At 42.9% G+C, this 21,496-nt stretch overlaps 1 protein-coding gene across 3 annotated transcripts in view; it reads left to right on the top strand.

The window, feature by feature from the left end:
* The window catches only part of Lrp12 (LDL receptor related protein 12), a 74,429-nt gene that overhangs the window by 21,721 nt on the left and 31,212 nt on the right, over positions 1 to 21,496 (top strand). The window contains exons 1-2 of one of the 3 annotated variants that reach the window (XM_063257763.1): positions 11,032 to 14,003; positions 14,347 to 14,403. The exons of 1 other annotated variant lie outside the window; for it this stretch is intronic. In XM_063257763.1, coding sequence (XP_063113833.1) covers positions 13,970 to 14,003; positions 14,347 to 14,403 — 91 coding nt within the window. In that variant the 5' untranslated portion in view covers positions 11,032 to 13,969. Of the gene's footprint in view, positions 1 to 11,031; positions 14,004 to 14,346; positions 14,404 to 21,496 lie in introns of those variants that run through there. One more of the 3 variants, XM_063257765.1, reaches the window with a different exon arrangement.

Genomic DNA, 21,496 nt, shown 5'->3' with positions numbered 1-21,496 from the left:
AAGGTTGGAGTATACCTAATGTTTATTGCTTATCATGTACTAATGATTACTTGAAATGTTCTTTATATATTAATTTAAACTTTTTTATTAAAACTATGAGATACCATTGATTAACTCTGTTTTTTAGGAAACTAAGCCACAGAAGAATTAAGTATTTTTCTCATTCCAGTATTTGCTTTCCAGTAAGATTTTATCACATGAAAACTCCAACCATAGAATTTAAGATTACCCTTTCATAGGCCCGCAACCAGTCAAGTGTCGCAACCACACCATAGCAGTGAGGTCTCTAAAGACCCTTTCAGATGAATGGCTGGTTCCAGTCTGGAACAGCAAAATAGCAGGCGTATCCTGGTAGCATGGAAGCTACCAGCAACCAGCTGCTCCTGCCAGAAGGACACCCCAGCCAGTATACAGGAGCAGCTGGCCGAACAGGGGAGCACTCGAGTATCAAAGACAGTGAGGAAGGCAGTTGGGAAATGCAGTGGACACATTGAAAACTCTGAGGTTCGTTCGTTCTTGTGTAGCACACACCCCACTGCGACCCACTGCCTGGCTGCTGCCCCCCTAAAGCCGAGCTCTGAAAGCAGCAGCAGTGAGGGACTGTCCCCACCAGCACTGTCCCCCTGCCCCCGCAACCCGCTTCAGGTAAGCGGAGAACAGTGCCTGCCGGGGAGGTGTGCACGTCTTACTGACCGAAGCCTCGCCCTGCTGTGTGCTTTCTCTGTGCTGCCCTCGTGCTGCTGTGACACCCAAGGAGTCGCAGCAGAGACCGCGTGGCCCGCAGTGCGTCCATTTACAGAAAGGGTTTGCTGGCTTAGGCTCGCTGCATAAAATTCAGTGACACCAAGAGGAAGTGACATCACAGAATAATGGCAGCTTTTGCAAGACAACCTATGACAAGTCATCGGCGTGGAACACGAAAGAGAGATCCCCTAAGCACGCCGTGCCAACGCGCGACCCTGAGATGTTGTGGGCTACACACAGACACTTTGGGACAGTCAAGAAAATCTGACTGTCACCTGACCATGTTCAATGATGCCAGAATCACCATTAGCAAGCACCCTGGATAGCTAAAGGTGTATATCGGGGTAGATAGAGGTGAAATTGCCAGACCTGACAAACAGAAAAGCTACAAAGGCAGGAGTCCAGCCCAGGACTGGGGCCCTCCACCTCTGGAGTACATTCTAGTGCTGACTCCAAGACAAGTTGGGTTTACACTAACTCCCACGCCTCACCCCGTGGCTTCTGTCCACTAAGCCCTGGTTTCCCCCATCCACTGTGTCTGGATGTCATTAATAGAGGGCCATCTACCATGGGTGATCACGGGTGAGTCACATCGTCTGCTTTTGGCAGAAATTTGGTTCTGGTGCTCAGCAGTGACTACATTTAGTCCTGTCCAGTTAATTGTTGAATCTCAGTTCTTGGGCTTTGAAATGGGAATATCAGTTACTACTGGAACTGTTTTAAAATAAAAGGATATAAATGAATAAAGTGTTGTAAATGGTGAAATATTAGCCAAAATAAGACCTGTTTATATTTTGGAAGGTACAGTGAGGGAATTAAATGGATGGTCTTTGTAATAAGTCAAGACTATGTGTGAGTATTCTGTTTGTTTAGATTGGCTATTTTGAGCAAGTTACTTCTGTGTATTTTCTAATTTTGTAAACTGAATTTTGTAAAATTTCTTCATTTGTAAACTGGAAACAATACCTATCCAAATATTTTGTCCTGATAAGTAAATTAAAATCTGTGAAAGTACATAGCAACAAGTACATACTGAAAAGTATTTTCCTCTTTTACTTGAGAAAGTGTACCTATATAGGTACAGAGCTTATTAACACGGGATGAATTTTTAGAGCATGAAAAGGAATAAGCTTCAGCTTCACACTGCTACTTAGGATAATGCCAGGTTGGCTTAACTCATTTTAAGGCTTTGTGAATGAGTAGCTAAGTGAAGAGACAAATTTCAGGAGAAGCAAATCGGAAGTTAGCTGTTTGTTTAGAAGAAAAAAGGATTTAAACCCACTGACGAGCTGTAAGCTGGTAACACCCGGAGTCACTGGTGATCCAAAATGGAGGAGACTGGTGTCCTTGCCTCCCCTCCCCAGACCGCCAGAGCCGGTGCAGAGCAGAGCGTCCAGGGTCTGAAGGAGAAGCGGCTCTCCTGGAGGGCCCTGAGCAGTCCCCTGTGGGCTGTTTCTCTCGCTCAAGTCAGGGCCAGGCGGGGCCTCTGCAGCGGGCAGTGGGTCTGAGCTCGCCTTCCCTCCTGGCTGCTTACTTCATTCACTGATAAAAGAAAGGCCCTCTTCTACCTCCTGCTTCTCTGCTCTCTTCTTAACTAACAAACTATAAACTGAACCAAAGTTTTCATTGTGCAGGGAATGCCTCACACCTTATTTCACAGTCTGATAATTTTGAATCATTAAATCAGCATTTCCTGAGATCTCACTCAGAAACTGGGAGACCACTGCTGGGGAATACCAAGGCGGGGAGACAGGGGTAAGGAGTGAAAAGAAGAGGAGCCTTTTTTACATAAGGCACCTAAAATTTGGTGCCAGTTAGATTAGTGACCCCACAAGATGGCAAGAGCTGTGTAGGAATAGGCTCACAACCTGGAGTGACGTACGTGGGCACGGGCTCTGACTCATCTCAGGATACTAGTGTCTCCTGGATTAGGGGGAACCACCACGGGGAAGGTAGACTGCACCAGGTGGACAGAACGTCATTCTCAAAATGGCAGAATTGTAGATGCTTGAATGGTGCTGAAAGCAGAGTGTATACATACGAGGGGAACGCAGGAAAGGGTACAGTCTACCTAAAGTTGATGAGAGAGAGAAGACCAGGTCAGGGTGACGTTAGAGGCCATTATGTACAGAGGAGTTGGACTAGCCCTGTAGCTCCTGTTTGCTGGGACAGAATGCCTGACGCAGGTTAAAGGAGGAACAGTTTATTTGGCTCACGGGTTCCGTGGGTTCCGTTCAGTCAGCTGGAGCCAAGGTGAAAACAACGTGAAAGGGCACAGCAGAGGAAAGCTCAGTTCCTGGCAGCTGGGAGCAGAGTGGGTTGGAAAGAGCATCGGGTAGGCCTGGGCCAGCCAGGCAGTCCTGCTGACCAGCTCCTCCAGCAAGGCCCTGCCTCCGGATACCTCCCTTCGGCAGGAACGCACCCGGGTCTCCATCTAGCAAACTGAGAATCAGGGTTAACTGATACAACAGTTAATGTTTAAAATTAATACCAGGTGTGCCTTTTTAAAAGCTCTACTAGCACTGCAAAGAATAAGATTCATGAGAAGGCAGAGCAAATGATCAGAGCAGTTCAAGATCAAAAGTAGGAAAACCACCTCACAAACTGATTGATTGTTACGGTCAGCAAATATTGATTGTGTGCCAATCATTATTCGGTGCTTCTTGTGGGGCTTACATTTAATGCAAAAAGCAAAACCCGAGTCAGGCGTGGTGGCGCATGCTTGTAGTCCCAGCACTCAGCAGGCTGAGGCAGGAAGGATAGCTGTGAGTTTTGAGGCCAGCCTGGGCTGCAAAGTAATGATAAGACCATTCAGAACTGCAAAGCAAGACCCTGTCTTTAAAGACAAAAATCAAAAACAAAACAGGAAAGCAGTATCATGAAACTAGGAAATAAGAGAAAAATGGCGGAGTGGTAGGAGGAAATCCGCAAGGATTTCACGGCTGCTGCGTGGACGGCTGGGAGGCAGGAACGGAAGAGGAGGAGAGGCTGAGGGCGCACAGGGCGACACGTCCAGGTAATGTGAAAGCGGAGTGGCAGGAACGTGCAAGGCGGCAGGCGGGCGGGCAGCTGTAGGAACTGCGTTTTCCTCAGCGGTTATTGTGAAGATTAAATGTACCGAAGTTGGAGGTGGTTTAGCCCGGCACACAGCACGCAGCGCACGGCGCACGCAAGCTTGTGTTCGCTGTTACTGTTATCCAAGAGTATGGGTTTGATGGGAGAAGGAATTTAAGAGAGAGCGACTTGGAGAACCTGAGCCTTTAAGCATGGAATGAAAAGACCGTCTAGGAAGGGAAGAAGAATGTCTGAAGAATGGAGTGATTGGCAAGGGAGTAGGTCTCTAAGAGGAGTGGAGGAGGGGGTGCTGGAAAGTGGGAGCACATGAAGGCTCATGTGGCTTTCAAGGGGATCGGAAATGCAGCTGGACACAGTTTTATTAAAGGATTAGACAGCAGTGTTGAGTACCCAGATTAATTGAAACCATCAATTTATAGTGACATTGTTGCTTATAATTGTATGATTTTGTTTCTGATGATAAGGTATTTTCTAGGTAGATCGTTGATAACTTTTGCTGTTTACATTTCAGGAATTTTAGCCCGAGATAAGAGCCAGCCTGAGAGGGCTCAGGAGTGAATGATAGAGATGGAGGCTTCCTTAGTGAGTACAGGTTCTTCTTTCAAACTTTGGTTAAAAATAAACGGGAGGGGTAACTGCAGACAGGAAAGAGGGAGACATTCTAGCAGGAAAGGACTTCTTAAAACAGACAAGAAATATCTGAGTGCACCTTTGAGAGCGACCAGAGAGCCCGAGAAGAGGTCTGAAGGTGCAGCAAGAAAGGGACGAAAGGGTCACCTGCGTCCGGCGTGCGCCTTCCAGGGCTCCTCCTGGGCGCGGGGTAGAGCTGCTGCTGGACTGGAGACCCAGCTTCCTGTCGGGCAGAGGGCATCGTTACCCTGCATAACTTCACATTCTTTGTTCCCGAGATGGATGGAAATAGAACAAGCTGCTTTTTCATAAACAAGGTAGGAAAAAGAGCAGGATATTTGTTACCACAAGGACAGCACTGGGCTGAGGTCAATTAGTAGTTTGTTGGGAGTGTTGTTAAAGTATACATAGAACACAGTAAAGTCATAGAGTCATAACATTCTTTTCCTGGCTTATGTTACCAGCTCTTTTATCAGTAGTTTAGGCAAATTTTTGGAAAAAGGAACTTATTTCTATTGCATGAACATTCATGGAGGCCAGCATCAGGAGCCATAAAAACCTCGGCTCGTTCCTTAAGGGGCAGGATGCATTCCTTGGATGCAGGAGCTGGTGTTGGTTGAGTGTTTGTGCCTTGACTAGTTTAATGCTGTATGCCCTTATTTCTAAGAAATTTCAAATATAAAATCTTACTGTCATACTATTACAGTAAGTCTAAACATACAAAAACATGTGTCCCCACTGAGAATATAGTTTAAAATTGCAATGTGCCTTCTCTGAATAAGGGCACAGTTGCTCTTCGTCGAAGTGACAAGTAGATTCGGGCCAGTTCCTAAAAATCCATGCTGAACAACTGCAGTCAAAAAGCTGTGCAGTAATTTTGGATGCTAGTAATTGGGTAAAGTAGAAAAATATAAATGTATCTCCCAGGAATGCCTTAATCTTTTTGGCATAAAGTAGGTCATAATTATTTGTAGGAAAATTAGTGAATTTTCCACACACTTTCAAAGGGTTCTCAAACATCTTGGTCCAGCTTTACCTGGAAAAAATGCCTGTGTTAGTTTGTCTTGATAGCGCTAATAAAATAGTGGACTGTGGTTTAAACTACGGGAATTCATTTCCTCCTGGTTTTCTCTTGGTTCTGGAGGCTGGAAGTGCGAGACCTGGGTTGGCTTCTGCTCAGGCATTTTCCTGGCATGGAGTGTCCTCCTTACTAAGTCCTCCCTTGGCCTCTGCTCTCCTTGTCTAGCCCTGTTAAAAGGACAGCAGTCTCCATAGATGAGAGCCTGATCCATAAGACCTCATCTAATTGAGGGCCATGGTTTCCCAGTGGTTTGAGAAATGAGAAAGCAGTCTCTCTGCACACTCTGATTTTAGATCTGCTGACATGTAGCAGGGCAAAGTGAGCCCTCCGCTCTCAAGCCTAGCTTTCTAGCTGACCTTCGTAGGTCTTGGGGGTCAGACTTACTTGTAGTTAAAGAAAGATGGAGGGAGGGGAGAGCAAGAGGAAGTGAAAAGACTGGAGATCATCAGCTCCCTGGCAGGCCTGTAGTTGCTGTGTACTGCAAACGCGTACTCATGAAAATCACTTAAAAGCTGCACTGTTTGCCTGGCTTTGTTTCTGCATGTACGTGTTCACAAATAAGAGGTGAGGGTCAGGCGACAGTGTCAGATCAGAGGTCTCTAAGTCTGAGATTCGAGTCCTCTTTGTTTTTATCTTCTTACGTAGTTTCTCTGTATTATAGTAAGGTGCCTTCTAATGCTGCCTTATTATATAAGTTAAATTAGAAAGAAGTGTAAAGCTATAATGAATTGTCAGAAAGTGTTGTCTTACATAATTTACATGTGTAAGGCAATAGGTCACGATACTGGGGGGACTAAAACAGTGCCTGACCGTAAAGACCGACCTCAGGATACCAACGTTTTAGAATAGGTAAGTCATTCGCGTAAACCTACTGCAGAGCATTTTCTGTTTCATGCAAGTAGGGTAGTACACTACCAGAGATGGGTCTCCCCCAGTTTTGAACTGCTTGTAATGGAGAATGTCAGTTATTTGGGTAAAAGTAGATAATGGGATAATGGACGCCCCCACCACGAAACCAGGCATCGTTCCGCACCCTATTCTCTTACTGCCCGTCCCCTTTTTGAAGAAAACAACAGCCATCATTTATATCATCCGGTAATAATCTAGAGAACGTTGCTAATAGACAGGATGCTTCTGGTTTTTAATAACTGTGTCATGCCATTACCTGGAATTGTTTTACCTGAGTTTCATTTAAACATTTAAATTTATAATCTCATGAATGTCATAAATGTTTATGAAATCAGAATCCAAATACAGCCCATACTTTGTAATTATTTGGTCTTTCCTTAAGCTGTTTTTTCTTAAATTCTTTCTCAAGCTTTTAAGCTTTTTAAAAACTTTGCCATGCAAATGTTGAAGAAACTCTAGAACTTCTCAGGCTGGAGTTTGCGCGTATTCTTCAGCCGTGTGATGTAAAACGTCCCTGTGTCCCCTGCCTTGCCTGTGAATGACTGGTGTCAGAGCTCCAAGCCTGCTTAATACGGAGCCCTTGCGGATTTGCAGTGGCATCTGAGTGCAGTGGGAGCTGCTCTGGGCCTGTGGCGCACTCCAGATCCCTTGAGCGTGTGTGTGTGCGTGTGCGTGTGCGTGCGGGTGCGTGTGTGCGTGCGTGTGTGTGTGTGTGTGTGTGTGTGTTTTCCTCTGCTAGGAGGTCAGGATGCCGTGTGTTTTCTGACGTTAGCATCTGATGGCAGTCAGTGGCTGGGTCTCAGATCATTAAAGGATGCAGGATGCAGGTTCGGGGGGGGGGTGTCCCGTTTTTTTTTTACTTAGAGAAAAAAAGCAAAACAGAAAAAAAGGGTAGAAATAATACAGAATTTCAAGAAAAAATAATAACACTAAGAAATCACTAATTGATAAATTACATATTGTTAGCTTAGAAGTACTTGTTCAAGTTACAAAATCAAAGCATAAAAAATGGACCAACAGTGATAGTACAGACTGTTGTTTGACTAACAAAAACAGTATGGCTATCTGTCTTGCACACTTACACATACGTTCACTTACACCCTTTAGAGCACCTTTCTTCCCTTTCATTATTACAGTGGGGCATCCCCGCTTAGGAGGAGTGTGAGCCCTGCAGGCTCTCGGGCGGGTAGCACTGAGCTTTGGCATTTCTAAACATTTGATAAGTGAAGAAAGAGGGAGAAAGGACTTTTTGTTGTTTTAAGCAGAAATTGGAAAAATGGTGTGTTGGCTGTACATCAGGATAAAGGAAATTAAGTTAGTGAGGATGTAGCTCCTGAGGGTCAGGACAGAGGAGGACCCCTTTGGAAGGAAGAGCGCTGCAGTGCTGCAGTGGTGGCTGCCTGTGGTCGCCCTTTATCCTTTCCTTCCTCCCTCCCTCCCGTGCTTCTCCACCTTCTCCACCTAGGCAGTTGACGTGCTCAGTTTTGTTTGCTGGTCAGCGGTAGGAGTGGGACCTGTGCTGTTCTCCTCTCCCTTGTAAGTACAGAACAGGAACACTGTCTTGCTCTGGATGCAGTAGCTGGAGCTGTTGGGTTGAAAGGAAGCAGAAAAGGGCCAGCAGAATCAAGGGGAAAGGAAACTGGATCTCCCAAGCCATGCTCGAGGTCCAGCCTGTATACCTCTTCATTTACTTTGCTTAAGCCAACTTCATAGAGGTTTAATTTGCACGTAGTAAAAGGCACCCATTGTGAGGTTATACTTGGATGAATTGTGATAGACATGCACACCCATGTAACACCCAGTCGAGCTGTAGGCCACCTCTACCCCTTGCACGCACAGTCTTTCACACCCTGGCATGTCAGTCACCCTCCCCTCCCACTCCAGATGCCCACTAATCTGACTTCTGCCACTGTAGATCAGTTCTTCCTGTTGTGAAACTTGTAACAGAGCCGTGTGGTCCGAAATCATCTGGCCTCTTGTGCTCTCTGTTTTTGAAAGTCCTCGTTCTGATACATTCTCTCTCGCCTAGTATGTGTTCTTGATGAGAAGCTGCTGTTGAAAGTCATGCCCTCCTTTTTGCTCCCACCAGCAGGCTTGAGGGCTGAAGTGGAAGCCTGTTTCAAGCAAGGCATTGTCAGCCAGCTGGGAATGGCACTGCCTGCAGGGTACCAAGGTGCTCCTCGAGCCACTTCTCACGCTTTCGGGTCAGAAAGGCCTGCACTCAGCTTGCGGTATGTAAGTCCTAGGGCCCAGTGGTAGTTCTTGGCCTGGCCTGGTGGATTCTTGCCTGACATACAGTAGCTGAGCCTCCAGCCTGAAGTGAGGACCGAGATACACAGGAAGCTCCCGTGTTTTGCTTTGGAGGGTCCACCCTTCCTGGTACTCTGAGCCTTTCTGCTGCCTCAGCCGCTATCTTCTTGGTCTCTGCCTGAGCCTGCAAGATCCCCGCACTCTGCAGGCTCCCCCGTGCAAGGAGTTCGCAGGAGCTCAAGGCCGGAAGCTAGTGCAAGCGCAGGGCTCTGTTACTCACTGCTGTCTCCTTGGAACCGCAGTCTGTGGGCCATCGTCCTGGGTCTGCATCGGTGTAATGTCTTCCACAGACTGTAGAATGAGCTGCCTAGTGCGGGGAATCACGAGCTCTCCCTAAAGAAATACAGTGGTGCCAAATCCAGACACAGGGAGCTGACTCTTTCCTGGGAATGAAACTTCAGAAGGAAAGGCAGGATTGTGGAAGGCTTGGCAAGCCCTGTTAGGATTTTGGATTTTTTTTTCCTTGAATACAGTAAAGTGGGAACAGGCTTCCTGTGTGTGTGTGTGTGTGTGTGTGCGCGCGCGCATCTCATAATTGGCCTTACTGCAGTAGTGGAAAGATATTGTAGGGTGCCAAGCATGTTAATTCCTTGGAGCTGACTGTTCCTTAACTATTGGTATTTTCTCCCAAACTGGGATAGCTGTGGCAGGTGGATTTTAATGAGAAGTAAGCACTCTCTTTTATAAAGAAGAACCATAGTCATACTTTAATCCTTTCTTTTTCAAAATAAGAAACAGCCAGGTGTAGTGGCACAGGGTTGCAGTTCTGGCACCTGGGAGGCTGAGACAGGAAGATCCTAAGTTTAAGCCCAGCCTGGGAAATTAGCAAGACCTTGTCTCTGAATAAAGAAAGTAAAAGGGTCATGGATAAGTAATAGTTCATTGTGAAGGCCCTGTGCTCAGTCCCCAGTACCAGAAACAATGTAACGTAAATTTCTTAATGCTGTGGGATTTGTATAGAATCTGAATTCTTTGACTTCTCAATGCCATGGAAATCAGTACAGAAGCTGAATTCTTTTAAAAAATAAGGAGAACGAATGTTAGTGACTGTGGATTTGAAGTTCAGTCCATCTAGTCACTAGGTCTCTGAAACAGTTGCCCAGCACCTAGGGGCTTTGGCTTTCTGGTCTGCCACTGCTTTAAGGAGCTGCTGGGGTGGGGGGTGTTTGAAAAGCACTGAGGAGGATTTGGCTGGCAGCTGTCCCTTACAATGCAGGTCAGTGCAGGTGTGGTTGTTAGTCCTGAAAAGCTTTGGTGACAGTCTAAAAAGGGTGTAAATAGCAGAGGACCAAAAGAAAAATCAACAGGGATGCAGAGATCCTAAATTTAAACCCTCAGAAATACAGTAGTTTAATTAGGGCTTGTGACTAAATATCGGGGAGCTGGGGCTCTAGTCCAAGGAGTCCAGTACCAGAACTCACTGCCCTCCTCTGTAGCTCCTTTCCCAGGCAGCATTTCCCTCTGGCAGGCCTCTCCTGGGTTGCAGTCAAGACTAGGAGGAGAGAAACAAATGATCAGTCAGTCGCCTTTCAGTAGACAGGGGCATGGAGTGCATTTCTAAGTTGCAGTTTCCTTGAGGTAGTAATGAAGCTTGTGCTTGAAAAATTGCTGTTTATGAGTTTTCTGCTAATCATCTGATTTGTTTACTAGTTAGCTGCTGAAGTGTGGTTATAGAAATACATTTCATAGGTCTTCTGTCCCTGAGTGTCACTCTGGGTGCAGGGCGTCTGTGAGGATCTCTAAAAGAGTAAGAGTCCGGTGCTGGTGCACACTTCTGCGTCTGAAGTCTGCTTTCCCCAGAGGCTTGGAGAGGGGCCCTCCGGAGAATGTCGTTTGCTTTCGGCTATCTGCCGAGAGTGTGGAAGCAAATGTGTTATGTAAGCGTCATCTTTATGAAAGTTTTTTCAGAATGACAGTACACTTGAATTAAGTAACCCACTATTTTAAGTGATACTTGTAATCTGAAATGTAGCAGAACAATTAAAAGATAGTTTTCAGTGTTAACAGACATTATCATTTTTTAAAACTTCTGAATATGAAAAAAAAAACTTCTGAATATGATTGTGCTTAAATTAGGAAAAATGTATGGGAAATCCATGTATCATTATGTTTTAAGGTATTATCATTAAGATAATATTAAAATCATTAATATTTTGCTGAGATAATGTCTTATAAAATTTAGCATAATCGTCTATCAGGTTTCTATTTATCCAAAATAGTGGGGAATTTAACTATATTCTGTTCTTATTTTTTCCTTTTTTATATGAAAAAAAACTTTCAAAAATTATAACAAATTCAATCATTGTTGAAGTATAAAAAACAAATCTTTCTAATCCCAGTTAGTCTTTCTCCAGTTTGTGTGTATATGTAAGCTCAGGGCTTACATATGAATGCATGTCTGTGTCCAGCACACATGTATGACTTACATAGATACACACCTGTAGTAAACTGTACATACATGATTTCAAAGATAAACTAGGTCATACTCTAATGCTACTCTGGAATATTTTTAATGCAATATTCTCATCTACCAAACTTAGTGCATGTAAACTTGTTTCATAGTTTATTAAAGTGTTTTGTTAAGACTGCTTCATTTACTCGTGCACGTGTTGGTGTAGATTGAGCGCCACTGTTTTCTATTATAAAGAGTTCCTATGAGCACAGGCATCATCTCTGGGTTAGGGGAGAGGAGGCGTGGGGAAGTTAGACAGCCTGCCCCACATTGCTCAGTAAGTGGTGCAGGCGGTGTGAGCATCCTGGCAGTCATTCCAGAAGCACGGACGCAAATGCTGCTTTATACTACTTCTTAGTTTCTTCTGCCTATCTTTACTCTGCTTTCTGAATTGGAAAAAAATTTCATATCTAAAATACACATCATAAAACTAGTTGCATGTGCTACGATAAGGATATTAGACACTTTTAGGCAGAATTCCTACTTGTGGGATGCAGCGGCCCTGCATCTGCTTGGCAAGCGCAGGGTCCTGAGTTTGATTTCCAGTACCAAAACAGAAACAGTCCCTTTGGTAGGATGAAATACTCACAACACCTGTGCTGTAAAGGAGGCAACGATGTGTTTGGCTCCTGGTAGCCGAGGTTTCAGTGCAGGGGATGGGGGCTGGTTCCAGGGTGGATGGCAAGAGGAAGGCTGCGGTGGAGGTGGAGAAGCGCCATCCCTGGGAAGCACGGTGCGAGAGGGAGCAGGGAGTCAGAGCCTGGACCGCCTCCTACCAGCACCTTCAGCTGGCTGGTGGCTCCCTGGTGGGCCAGGCAATACCTGGGGGCCACTTGTGAAGGTGACACGGAAGCCTCAGTGTCACGAATGGCACAGCGTGTTGTCATGGCTGCGCAGAACGAGAAGTAGGAGGTTTAAGCCCAAGCTGTGTCGTGCACCCAGATGATTGAGAACAGGAGAGGACTTGCTGGCTCCTGCTTCGGTGTCTGGGGTGCATGCACCCCCGTGCATCCACTGCTGTTTCGTACTTGTGAGTTGCAAGGGCTGAAGCAATTTATCATGGCAAACTTCAGGAGGTATTGCATTGAATCTGCTTCTCACTGTGATTTTGTTACCTGTTTTTAGGCACATAGCATGGTGGAGAGATGGATGTGTGCTTTCTGGTAGTTTCAGGTCTCGTGTGTAGTGTTTAACAGTGCTGGGGAAAAGGTGTGCCTGGTGTGGTGTCAGCACACCGTGCTTGAGTAACTCTGATCGGGTTTATTTATAGAGTTAGTATGGCTTACACACCTATTTCACCTTACTACTCTGTCATTATTGATTGAGAGAAACAGCAGTGCTTTTTATTTTGAAGGATGTAGCTATTAGCAAAAAATGTGGTTTTGCTATTGTTACTTGATTCTGTAGTGAGTGTAGAGTTACAGAAATGAACGCCCACTCCGGGCAATTGCCAGGCACTGTAGGCGTGACTTCGCCGCCCTCACCCCGGCCTCAGTGCAGGGAGCCACCTGCAGCCCTCCAGCAGTCAGAAATGATGTCTGGAGGACACGTCCTTAGTTAGAGCTGTGCCGTTCGCTTTGCCTCCAGCCACCTAAGAGAACCTTGCCCAGGCCTCCCAGTTCCTTCTGACCTGCTTCCTTCCCGCCCACCCTGGGGAGAATTCCTTCTGTGTGTGTGGTGCCCGCCAGCGGTGGTGATGCCACATCCAGCCAGCAGGCTAGAGTCACAGTCTCAGGAAAGAGCACAGTAGAGGGAAGTGATTTACAGTAAAAGATGAGAGTACCTGGGGGCTGGAGGTTTAGCTCAGCGGCATCAGCGCCTGCCTTGCAAGCAGGCAGTCGTGAGTTCGATCCCTGGTACCAAAAAAAGGAAAAAGACAAAAAAAAAAAAAAAAGATGAGAGTACCTGAAGGGACACTGCTCACATTCATCTAGGCAGTGAGTTAAACATCCGCAGTACGTTAAATGCTGGTCTGTTAGAACCACACTTTCATTTAATGAGGGCTGCATTTAGTAAGTTATTTGCATGTTTTTGTGTGCCCAGCTCTGGAGTGAGGTATAGAAAACCAAGGGCTTCTAAACTAGGGTACCACTCTCATTGCTCTTAAACTGTTAGAGTTGGTGAGAAAAGCTGAAAGATTTAGGAAACAGTAACACAAGACATTATTGAAAGAACCAGTATCAGCATATGTGACCCTCCAAGTCCTTACACTATAGCTCTGGCTGATGGTACTTGGTGTAAGAGAAATGCTTTGGTGTTTTGTTTTGCTTTGTTTTGTTTTGATTACTTACCATTAACCAGAACTGTAGGCATAGCCCAGCCTTAGAGAAAAAGGCACTGGGACACCATCAGCTTTCACCAGTACCACCGAAAGAACACAGTGCCCAGGATGCCGTGCCCTCCCCTTCCCTGGCTCACCCTGGACTCTTTTCACCTCACACACTCCTGGGCAGCTGCCTCGCCCTCTGCCCTCTGCCCTTTGCCCTCTTCCCTCTGCCCTCTGCCCTCTGCCCTCTGCCCAGCAGCCGCAGCTGGGCCATGGTCATGGAGAGACTGAAACCATAGCAAATGCTCAAAGCAGTGACCTGCTGGGACCGGGCTCCTGGGGCTGGCGGGCGGGAAGAGAACTCAGATACCGCTAGGTGTCACCCAGAGCAGCCACAGAAGAACAAAAGGGAAGAAACTGGAGAGAGGAGTTGGGAAAGAGAAAGGAAAGTCAGAACTTGGAAAGAGTGGGTTCTGAAACCGGCTTGACCAGGAATCCAGTGATGGAAGACAGTCAGGAGCTCCTAGGTGGAGAAGGTAAGATCTCTGAGGAGGAGAGTGCTGGTAGAGAGCTTCTTCCCCTCCAGGGAGTCCATTGGGTTCCTCTTTGATTACTGGTTGGTGGTACTTTCTGGTGTTAATCACTCCGTGTATTTGACCTTTAACACTGCGTTGTGATTTTCAAAATGTTTCCTTTGTTTAGTTTTTACTACTCCTGTTACGAATTAGGGCTTCCTAGTATTTTAAAGATTATTCCAGAAATTGTAGTTTCTGAGTATTAAATGTAGTTCTCCCTACCTGTTTGACTTTTAAAGAAGGATCTGAAAGTTTTTGTAAGTTTTATCTTGGAAATTAGTTTATTCATTATGTTTAATTTTAGGAAGTGGCGCTCTTGCAGAACATTCTGAAAATGTGCGTATTTCAGGAGTGTCAGCTGGTAAGTCATTTTTTGCAATGTTTAAATTTCATGCATGACTTATATGGTAAATATAGAAGCCACCTGGTATCTTACAAAGTGATATTTGGCTGTAAGAACTGTTCTATTACTGCTTTTCACAGCATGTAATAAGGAATGAAGTAACTGGAACAGGAGAAACTCTCATAAGATAAAAGCGATACTCGCATGCCCTTGGATTGATTATACTTTTTCAAACATTCTGCATAATTATTTCTTCATATAAACATTAAACCAGGAGAAGGGTTAAGCACAAGTTCAATTAGTATTTCCTTTCCACACAGTTATGTGAAATGAAATTTACTGAAATGTAATTTTGAATGCTATCCCTGGGTGTCAGAACTTGGAAATTAAGCATCTCGTGTGATTTTTAGATTAGAGTACTGCTCTACATAAAACTGTTGTACTTGAGTGCGCAATTTATCTGCCACTAAAAGCAAGCCAAGGACATTCTGGTGCCTATGAAATTCAAAAACTCATTGAGGTAAATGCATTTTTCATTCATTTTTGCTTTTTTAATTTAATTACTTACCGGTCCTTTTCCAATTAAATTTTCACTCTTAGGTGACCTCCACCTACAACTCTGTTACCATATTTGTTGTTAGCTACAGTTACTGGAAGATGAGAAAATACTTTTGCATGTGCTGAAATAGTTTGTTACTATCAATGACTAATTATTAACAGTTTCCCTGTGTTACATTTTATGTGGTTAAAAATCACACTTAGTGTATTTATCAATTACTGACTTGATTACAATCTTAATACTTGACTTTTCCTCACCCCTATTCTGTGCCACGCACTGCGAGGGTCAGGTGCACTTACAAACACATCAGCAGGCCCGGCTCATCTGCAAAGGTGCCCAGTGCCTCTGTAGCCTGCAGTAACGCTTTCTGGTTGGTTTTCATGCAAATGGTATGTAATTCTATGGCTCAGGTAAAACTATGGTTATTCTGAAGACGACCTTGTGTCCTTTTTACTTTCTGTTTTGGGTAAGGAATGAGAACTGGGGTACTTTTCCAAGTTACAACTATCAAGTAAGAATGTGTAAGCACATTTTAATTTATACAACTAAGTGGTTATTGTCTGATTCAGAGACTTTTCAAGATTTTTTGGTCTCAGGGCCAAAATTGTGGGGCACTCTTAGTCTGAGGGCTGCATGGCAGAAACATTGTGAGCAGCGTAAAGAGACAGGCACTAATTTCCTCCCTGTTCAGGAGGCTCAAGTGCAGGCAGGGAGGTCCCCAGGAGCCTGGCCTGGAGGGAGGGGCTCCTCTGGGCCTAGCTGGCCTTTCCTGAGCAGCAGTCTCTCCCTGTTCCCATGGGGACGCTGGTCCCCGGGGTGGGAGCCCCACTCTGGTGCATCCTCAGTTACCTCCTTATTCTGGGCCTATTCAATAGCACTTCCCGTCACATTGGGACTTAGGCCTGCAGCATGTGAGTCTTGAGACATGAATTAGTCCATGACTGGAACCTGAGTTTCTGTGTTCCTAGGTGACCCTGCCACATTTCCTGCATGAAGTCCTGAGCTAAACCATGCACACTTAAAGTGATTATCCATGTTAGTAGATTAGTATCACCCCTGTTCATACCTTTTTTTTTGCTTTTTCTTTTTCCCTTCTCCTGTTTTAAATATTGTTTATTTATTTTAAAAAAGAAATAAAGCTGAGAAATTATTTAAAAAGTTACAAGTTCATTGTAAAGTAGCAGTAGTGAACAGTTGCAGGTTACATCAGTAGCATAGTTTTATGAAATATGTTTTTCAAAACAAAAACACCATTAAATGATGTCATCATTTAGAATTTTATAGTCTTTAATCTAGAAAATAGCTGGATTCTCATCTATTTCTACAGTACTTTGCAATGTGTTTTGTTTGATGTATATAAAGATGATCCAGCTGCTGTGTAATTGGAAAAGAAAGAAGTGTTTTGATAATTTATTCCAGGTATTTGTGAGTACTATATTCAACAAGTAGTAATTAATAGTTTCGTTGCAGAGTAGAATCTGAAACCAGATCAGTGAATTTTTTTGTACTCTGTTACACTAGAACTCAGTTGGCCTATTTTCTTCTTGGGTATGATTTTATAATATGCATTAATCATTTGCAAAATACTAATTGCTGAGTCAGGCGGATTAACACGGGCTTTGCAAAGTAGTAGATGTTAGATTCGGTATCTGCTCAAATTCCTAATTTTGCATCCACTCAAGATTCGATTGTGGTTTTATCTAGTTGCTTGAGACTAAACTACTAGGCTCTTGTTGAACATTGATACAACTCTTAAATGAATTCCTATTTAACAACCAGCAGACATTCACTTTCAGTTGTATAAAAGGTGTTTTACAACTTTAAACTTTCATCCCTGACTCATGAATTTCAGACATCTTTTTAGAAATATGTATTAGTTTGCTAGGGCTTCGTAACCGAGCACTACAGGAAAAGCAGCTGTATTTGTTCACGGTCCTGGAAACTGGAAATGCAAGGCCGGGCTGCCAGTCTTGGCCTTCTCTTCCCTGGAGCTGGCGTCTGCTTACTCTGCTTCCCCCTGACCTTCTCTCTTACTTGTGTTCTGATCTCTCCATTAGGGACCCATCCTTCTGAAGGAGGGCCCACCAGGATGGCCTCATTTTAACCTAATTTCCCTTTAAAAACTCCACCAAGAGTTACGTGGCAAAGTGCTGGTTCTGAGGGTAGCACAGTTGTGTAGCGTCATTCGGTGGAGTAGAGTGATAGGGCTCCATGCAGGCTGTGACTCAGTGATAGCCCGCTTTCTAGCAGAGGTGGAAGGTTTTCCCAGTTCAAACCCACCACTGGGAAGCGAAATAAAATAAGACTGCATTTAAGAGGTTGCTGACGCCTCACTTGTGTTTTTTCTTTGGCTGGTGTGGAACTATAAGCATAATATTTAATATGGCACTGCTGAATTATCCCTTATGTGAAATGCAAGATTTTTGAATGTTTTTGAACTTTACAGTTGTCTTGGTTACTTTTCTCTCCTCCCTGAGATAAAATACCTGACACTCAAAATTAGGGAAGAAAAGGTTTGTTTAGCTTACAGTTTTTGGAGGCTTCAGTCCATCCTTGCTGGCTCCAAGGCAGTGTGGAGTGGCACTGGGGCAACACTTGAAGGCAGCAGCCAGAACAAAAGCGGGGAGCCAAGCCTCTTTTCCTTCCTTACATTGCACACAGCCCAACAAAAAGAACCCCCATCCCCCGGCAGGTGTGGCACTCAAAATCTCCCTGCCCTCCTTTGCACAGGCTGAGGATATTTACAAAGTAAGGACCCTCACTCCCTGCTGAGTCTCTTAGTTAAACTTCTGAACTTAAGTTGACACAGTGCATCAACCATAACAACAATATTAACATAAACTTCACTGATTATCTTTGATCCAAAAATCTGAAATTTAACATGCTTTAAATACATCTTTAAATTTTATTTATTTATTTTTGGTACTGGGGATCTAACTCATGACCTCGTGCTTGCCAAGCAGGTGCATGTGTGGCTGAACTAAATCCTCAACCCTGAAGACAAAATTTTTTGAGAATCATGTCAGCACTGAAAAACATTTCCATTTTGGAGTATTTTGGATGTGAGCTTTATAAGCTTTCTGAAATCCTTCCGTTGCCTGGAAAAGTGAGGTCCCTTCAACATCTCAAGGCTTATGGGAGGGTGCCTGTGTGGGGTCCTCATTCCTGTGGACCCAGCCAGCCTGGGAGCCGCCAGCGGCCTGGGCTTTGCTCTCCTGGCCTGCTTCCTGCAGGGCGCAGAGTCCCAAGGCTCTGACCTGCGCCTCAGGAAGTTTGCTGAAGGTCGCTTACCTCTAAATCAATGGGTTGTCCAGACCTAGGCATTTTGAGAGTGAGGGTGTGCTGTTTCTAAATGACATTTTCACCAGGACAAAACCAGGGGTATTTTAGGCAGTTGAGCGGTAGTCGCACCTGTGAGAACACTTGCCCAGGACTTTGCGTCAAGAAGGGTGGGATAGTACTAAGCCTTTTGTTATATTTATTTACTCTGGCAAGTTTTGGGATAATTAGTAATTTCTGATTGATTATATTTTTTGGGTTTTGAAACACATTCTGTTCTCTTTGCTCTTGTTTCCTTCCTCCTTAAATCTTTGCCAAGAAAAAGAAGACTTACCTTCTTATTGTTATGCTACAGGATGGCATAAGAAATCTTAAATTATCAAAAATGGCATTTAGTTGCATAATGGGAAAGAACTATTGAATTAAATCGTATTTTTAATATTTTTTCCTTTATAACTTTTTGTGGGCCAGATTTCAGATCCCTTTTCACAAGAGAGAAATGAGAAAACTCAAATGATATTTTTGTAAATATCATTTGTAAAAATCATAAAATTATAGAAACAGTTTATGTATACGGGAGAGTGGGATGGTTATTTTAATGTTTAAAAATCTAAATTACATATTGTTTTAATGTTCTAGATTTTTTAAATAGTTAAATTATTGCTTATATGCTACATGGAATGACACATTTTAGTTCAGGTTGATTTATAACAAGACTGTTGCACACATTAACAGATACATTTTATTTACTCTGTAATCTGTATTGACTTGAATCAGTATTTGATAATGCTCCCCCTACCCTTGATTACTTATAAATAACATTTATTTGTTTTTACAAATTCTGTTTATACATTATAAGAGTTTAAAACATTTAGAGACAATTAGATATTGTAAAAATGAAAGGGAAGGAAAGTGCTCTAAAGGATGCAACTGAATGTATAGGTGTGTAAGATAGATGACCATATCACTAAATTTTTATTGGATCATTGAACAGAATAGTTTGGACTGTCAGTGTTTGAGTGTTTAATGACTTTTTATGCTCTGATTTTGTAACATGAACAACTATTTCTAAGATGACAATATGTAATGTATCGACTAGCAGTTTCTTAGTGTTAAGTTCCTTTTTGAATTCTGTATTATTTTACATTTTTGTCTATATTTTTTCTTTCTTTAAATAAATAAAAATAAAATAAAATAAAATAAAGAGCTGTGAAAACTGGCCAGAAAATAAAGCAAAAAGATTAGCAAAGTCACCCATATCAACCCTACTTTCCTAGTTTAATTACTGATATTATAATTTCATTTGTCCTTTGATACTATAAAAATAGTTGTATATTCATTTGAATTATAATTTTATCTCCTTCCCTTCCTACTTAACATTTTATAGAGTACATTTTGTTTTTGTTAGTCTTTATATTCATTATTTTAATGCTTGCGTAAAATTCCCTTCAAATAACTATTTTACACAATATTTTCTACACGTCAGTGTTTCCAGTAGGTTTTCCCTGGTCTGAATCATGCTCCTGATGTGTATCTAGCCTTTTCCATTTCTAAGAATATTTCCTTAGTATGAATCTTCAGAGTAAAATTATTGTATCATGGATCATAAATAATCACTCCAGAAACCTCATGACAGATTACTTTCAAAAAGGTGTGCCAATTTACACAGCTGTTTGGAGTGTATAACAGTATTTACACTGGGTGTGATCACGTTTTTCTTGTTTAATTTTTTCCTTACAGTATTTGTTAATGTCCTGATCTTTTATTTTCCCTGCTTTGTTAAAAAAAAAAAAGAAAGAAAGAAAGAAAGAAAGAAAGAAAGAAAGAAAGAAAAGAAGACAAAAAGTGTTATTTTTTTCTGATTCATGGCCTGGGGTTGAGGTCAGCTTTCCTTTATATTTAAGTAAAATCTAGTCTAAAATATAAAAATGTTTTCTGGATGTTAACGGGACAAATGCTGAGGCTTGCTGCTTTCTCAGTAGGTTTTGTTTTTATGTATGAGGGTTAACATGTTACTACCAATTCATGGATAAAGCTTTGAATGTCCCTGCCTTTTAACCTGTGGGGTTGAAAGCCTAGCTGAGGGTAGCTTGATTCCCAGCGTGTGTGTGTGGAATGTTTAATTAGGCAAAGGTGATGCTTTCAAGACCTGAGAAAAAGAAGATTACTTAGAAAGTTCTGCCAGCCAGTCAACTTCAGGGGGTTTGTAAGCCTGTTCTCTGTTCTGTGAGAATCTGACTGCATCACAGTCTTCACCTTTCCTGCTTTTGTGAATGTGCATTTTGTAGTTACCAGCTTCGCACACTGCTGGCTCACAGCTTTTCACAGCTCATCATTTAGTTCTGGGCTTTTAAACCGGGACACGTTTTCCTAATTGCAGTTGACTTGCTTACAGATCAGCAGCATTAGCGTATGTAGACTCACCAGATCAACACAGTAAGACACTTTGTGTGTAACTACAGCTTTCAGGCTCAGTGCTGTATTTAAGTGTTTTGAAGTCTTCAGGAAGAACATCTAGTTTAAGCAAACTTTTATTCTTCTAGAATTTTTAAGAGCTTCTTGAAGAATCTGAACAGAAATCTTAATAACTATTTGATGAGTTTATAATTGATTTTTAAGTGTCTACATTACATCAACAAACAGCAGGTCCAGTGATTATTGCCACTTTATTTATGAGATTGTAATATTTTTAAATTATTCAGTCAGGCACCTGGACCTTTTGCTAAAGTTACTAGAAAGAAATTCACTGGTTCTTCTGTCCAGTGCTATATAGTATTTTTTTCTGTTTCCTAGTGAAGAAAAAAGAGCATGGAACCCAAGAAACTCCTTCAAGTGAAGACAGTGAGTGGAAATATGTGGCAATCAATTTCTAAAAATCAGCGTATGTTGGTGTGGGTTGCTGCTGATGTTTAGAGTCATTGCTTACCTTCACAAAGTTTGTCCCTGAGCTTCCTCGGCTTTTGAGTAAAGCTTTATCTTTACATTTTAGGAAAAACCAATACTGGCATTATAATTTGCATAGTATAAGCTATATTTGATCTGATTGATAATGTTCTATTATACAGTGATATTTTCTGTGAAACATCACTGTTATATTAGTAATGTGTTTATATGTTATCAAATATCTATTAAGCAGTTGTGTGTTTATAACAGGATTTTTAGACACTGTACATGACATTGGTGTACACTGTTTTTAACAGTCCATAAAATCAGTGTTAGAACCGTGCGCCACAGAGCATGTGACACTCGGGTGGCGGAAGTGAAAGTACCGGG

This window comes from Cavia porcellus, unplaced genomic scaffold, assembly GCF_034190915.1.
Source record: "Cavia porcellus strain 051 isolate PalLab524CR breed Dunkin Hartley unplaced genomic scaffold, mCavPor4.1 scaffold_10, whole genome shotgun sequence".
Classification (NCBI taxonomy): domain Eukaryota; kingdom Metazoa; phylum Chordata; class Mammalia; order Rodentia; family Caviidae; genus Cavia; species Cavia porcellus.
The sequence above is the reverse complement of the archived record's forward strand: the minus strand, read 5'-3'. Positions and strand labels throughout refer to the sequence as shown.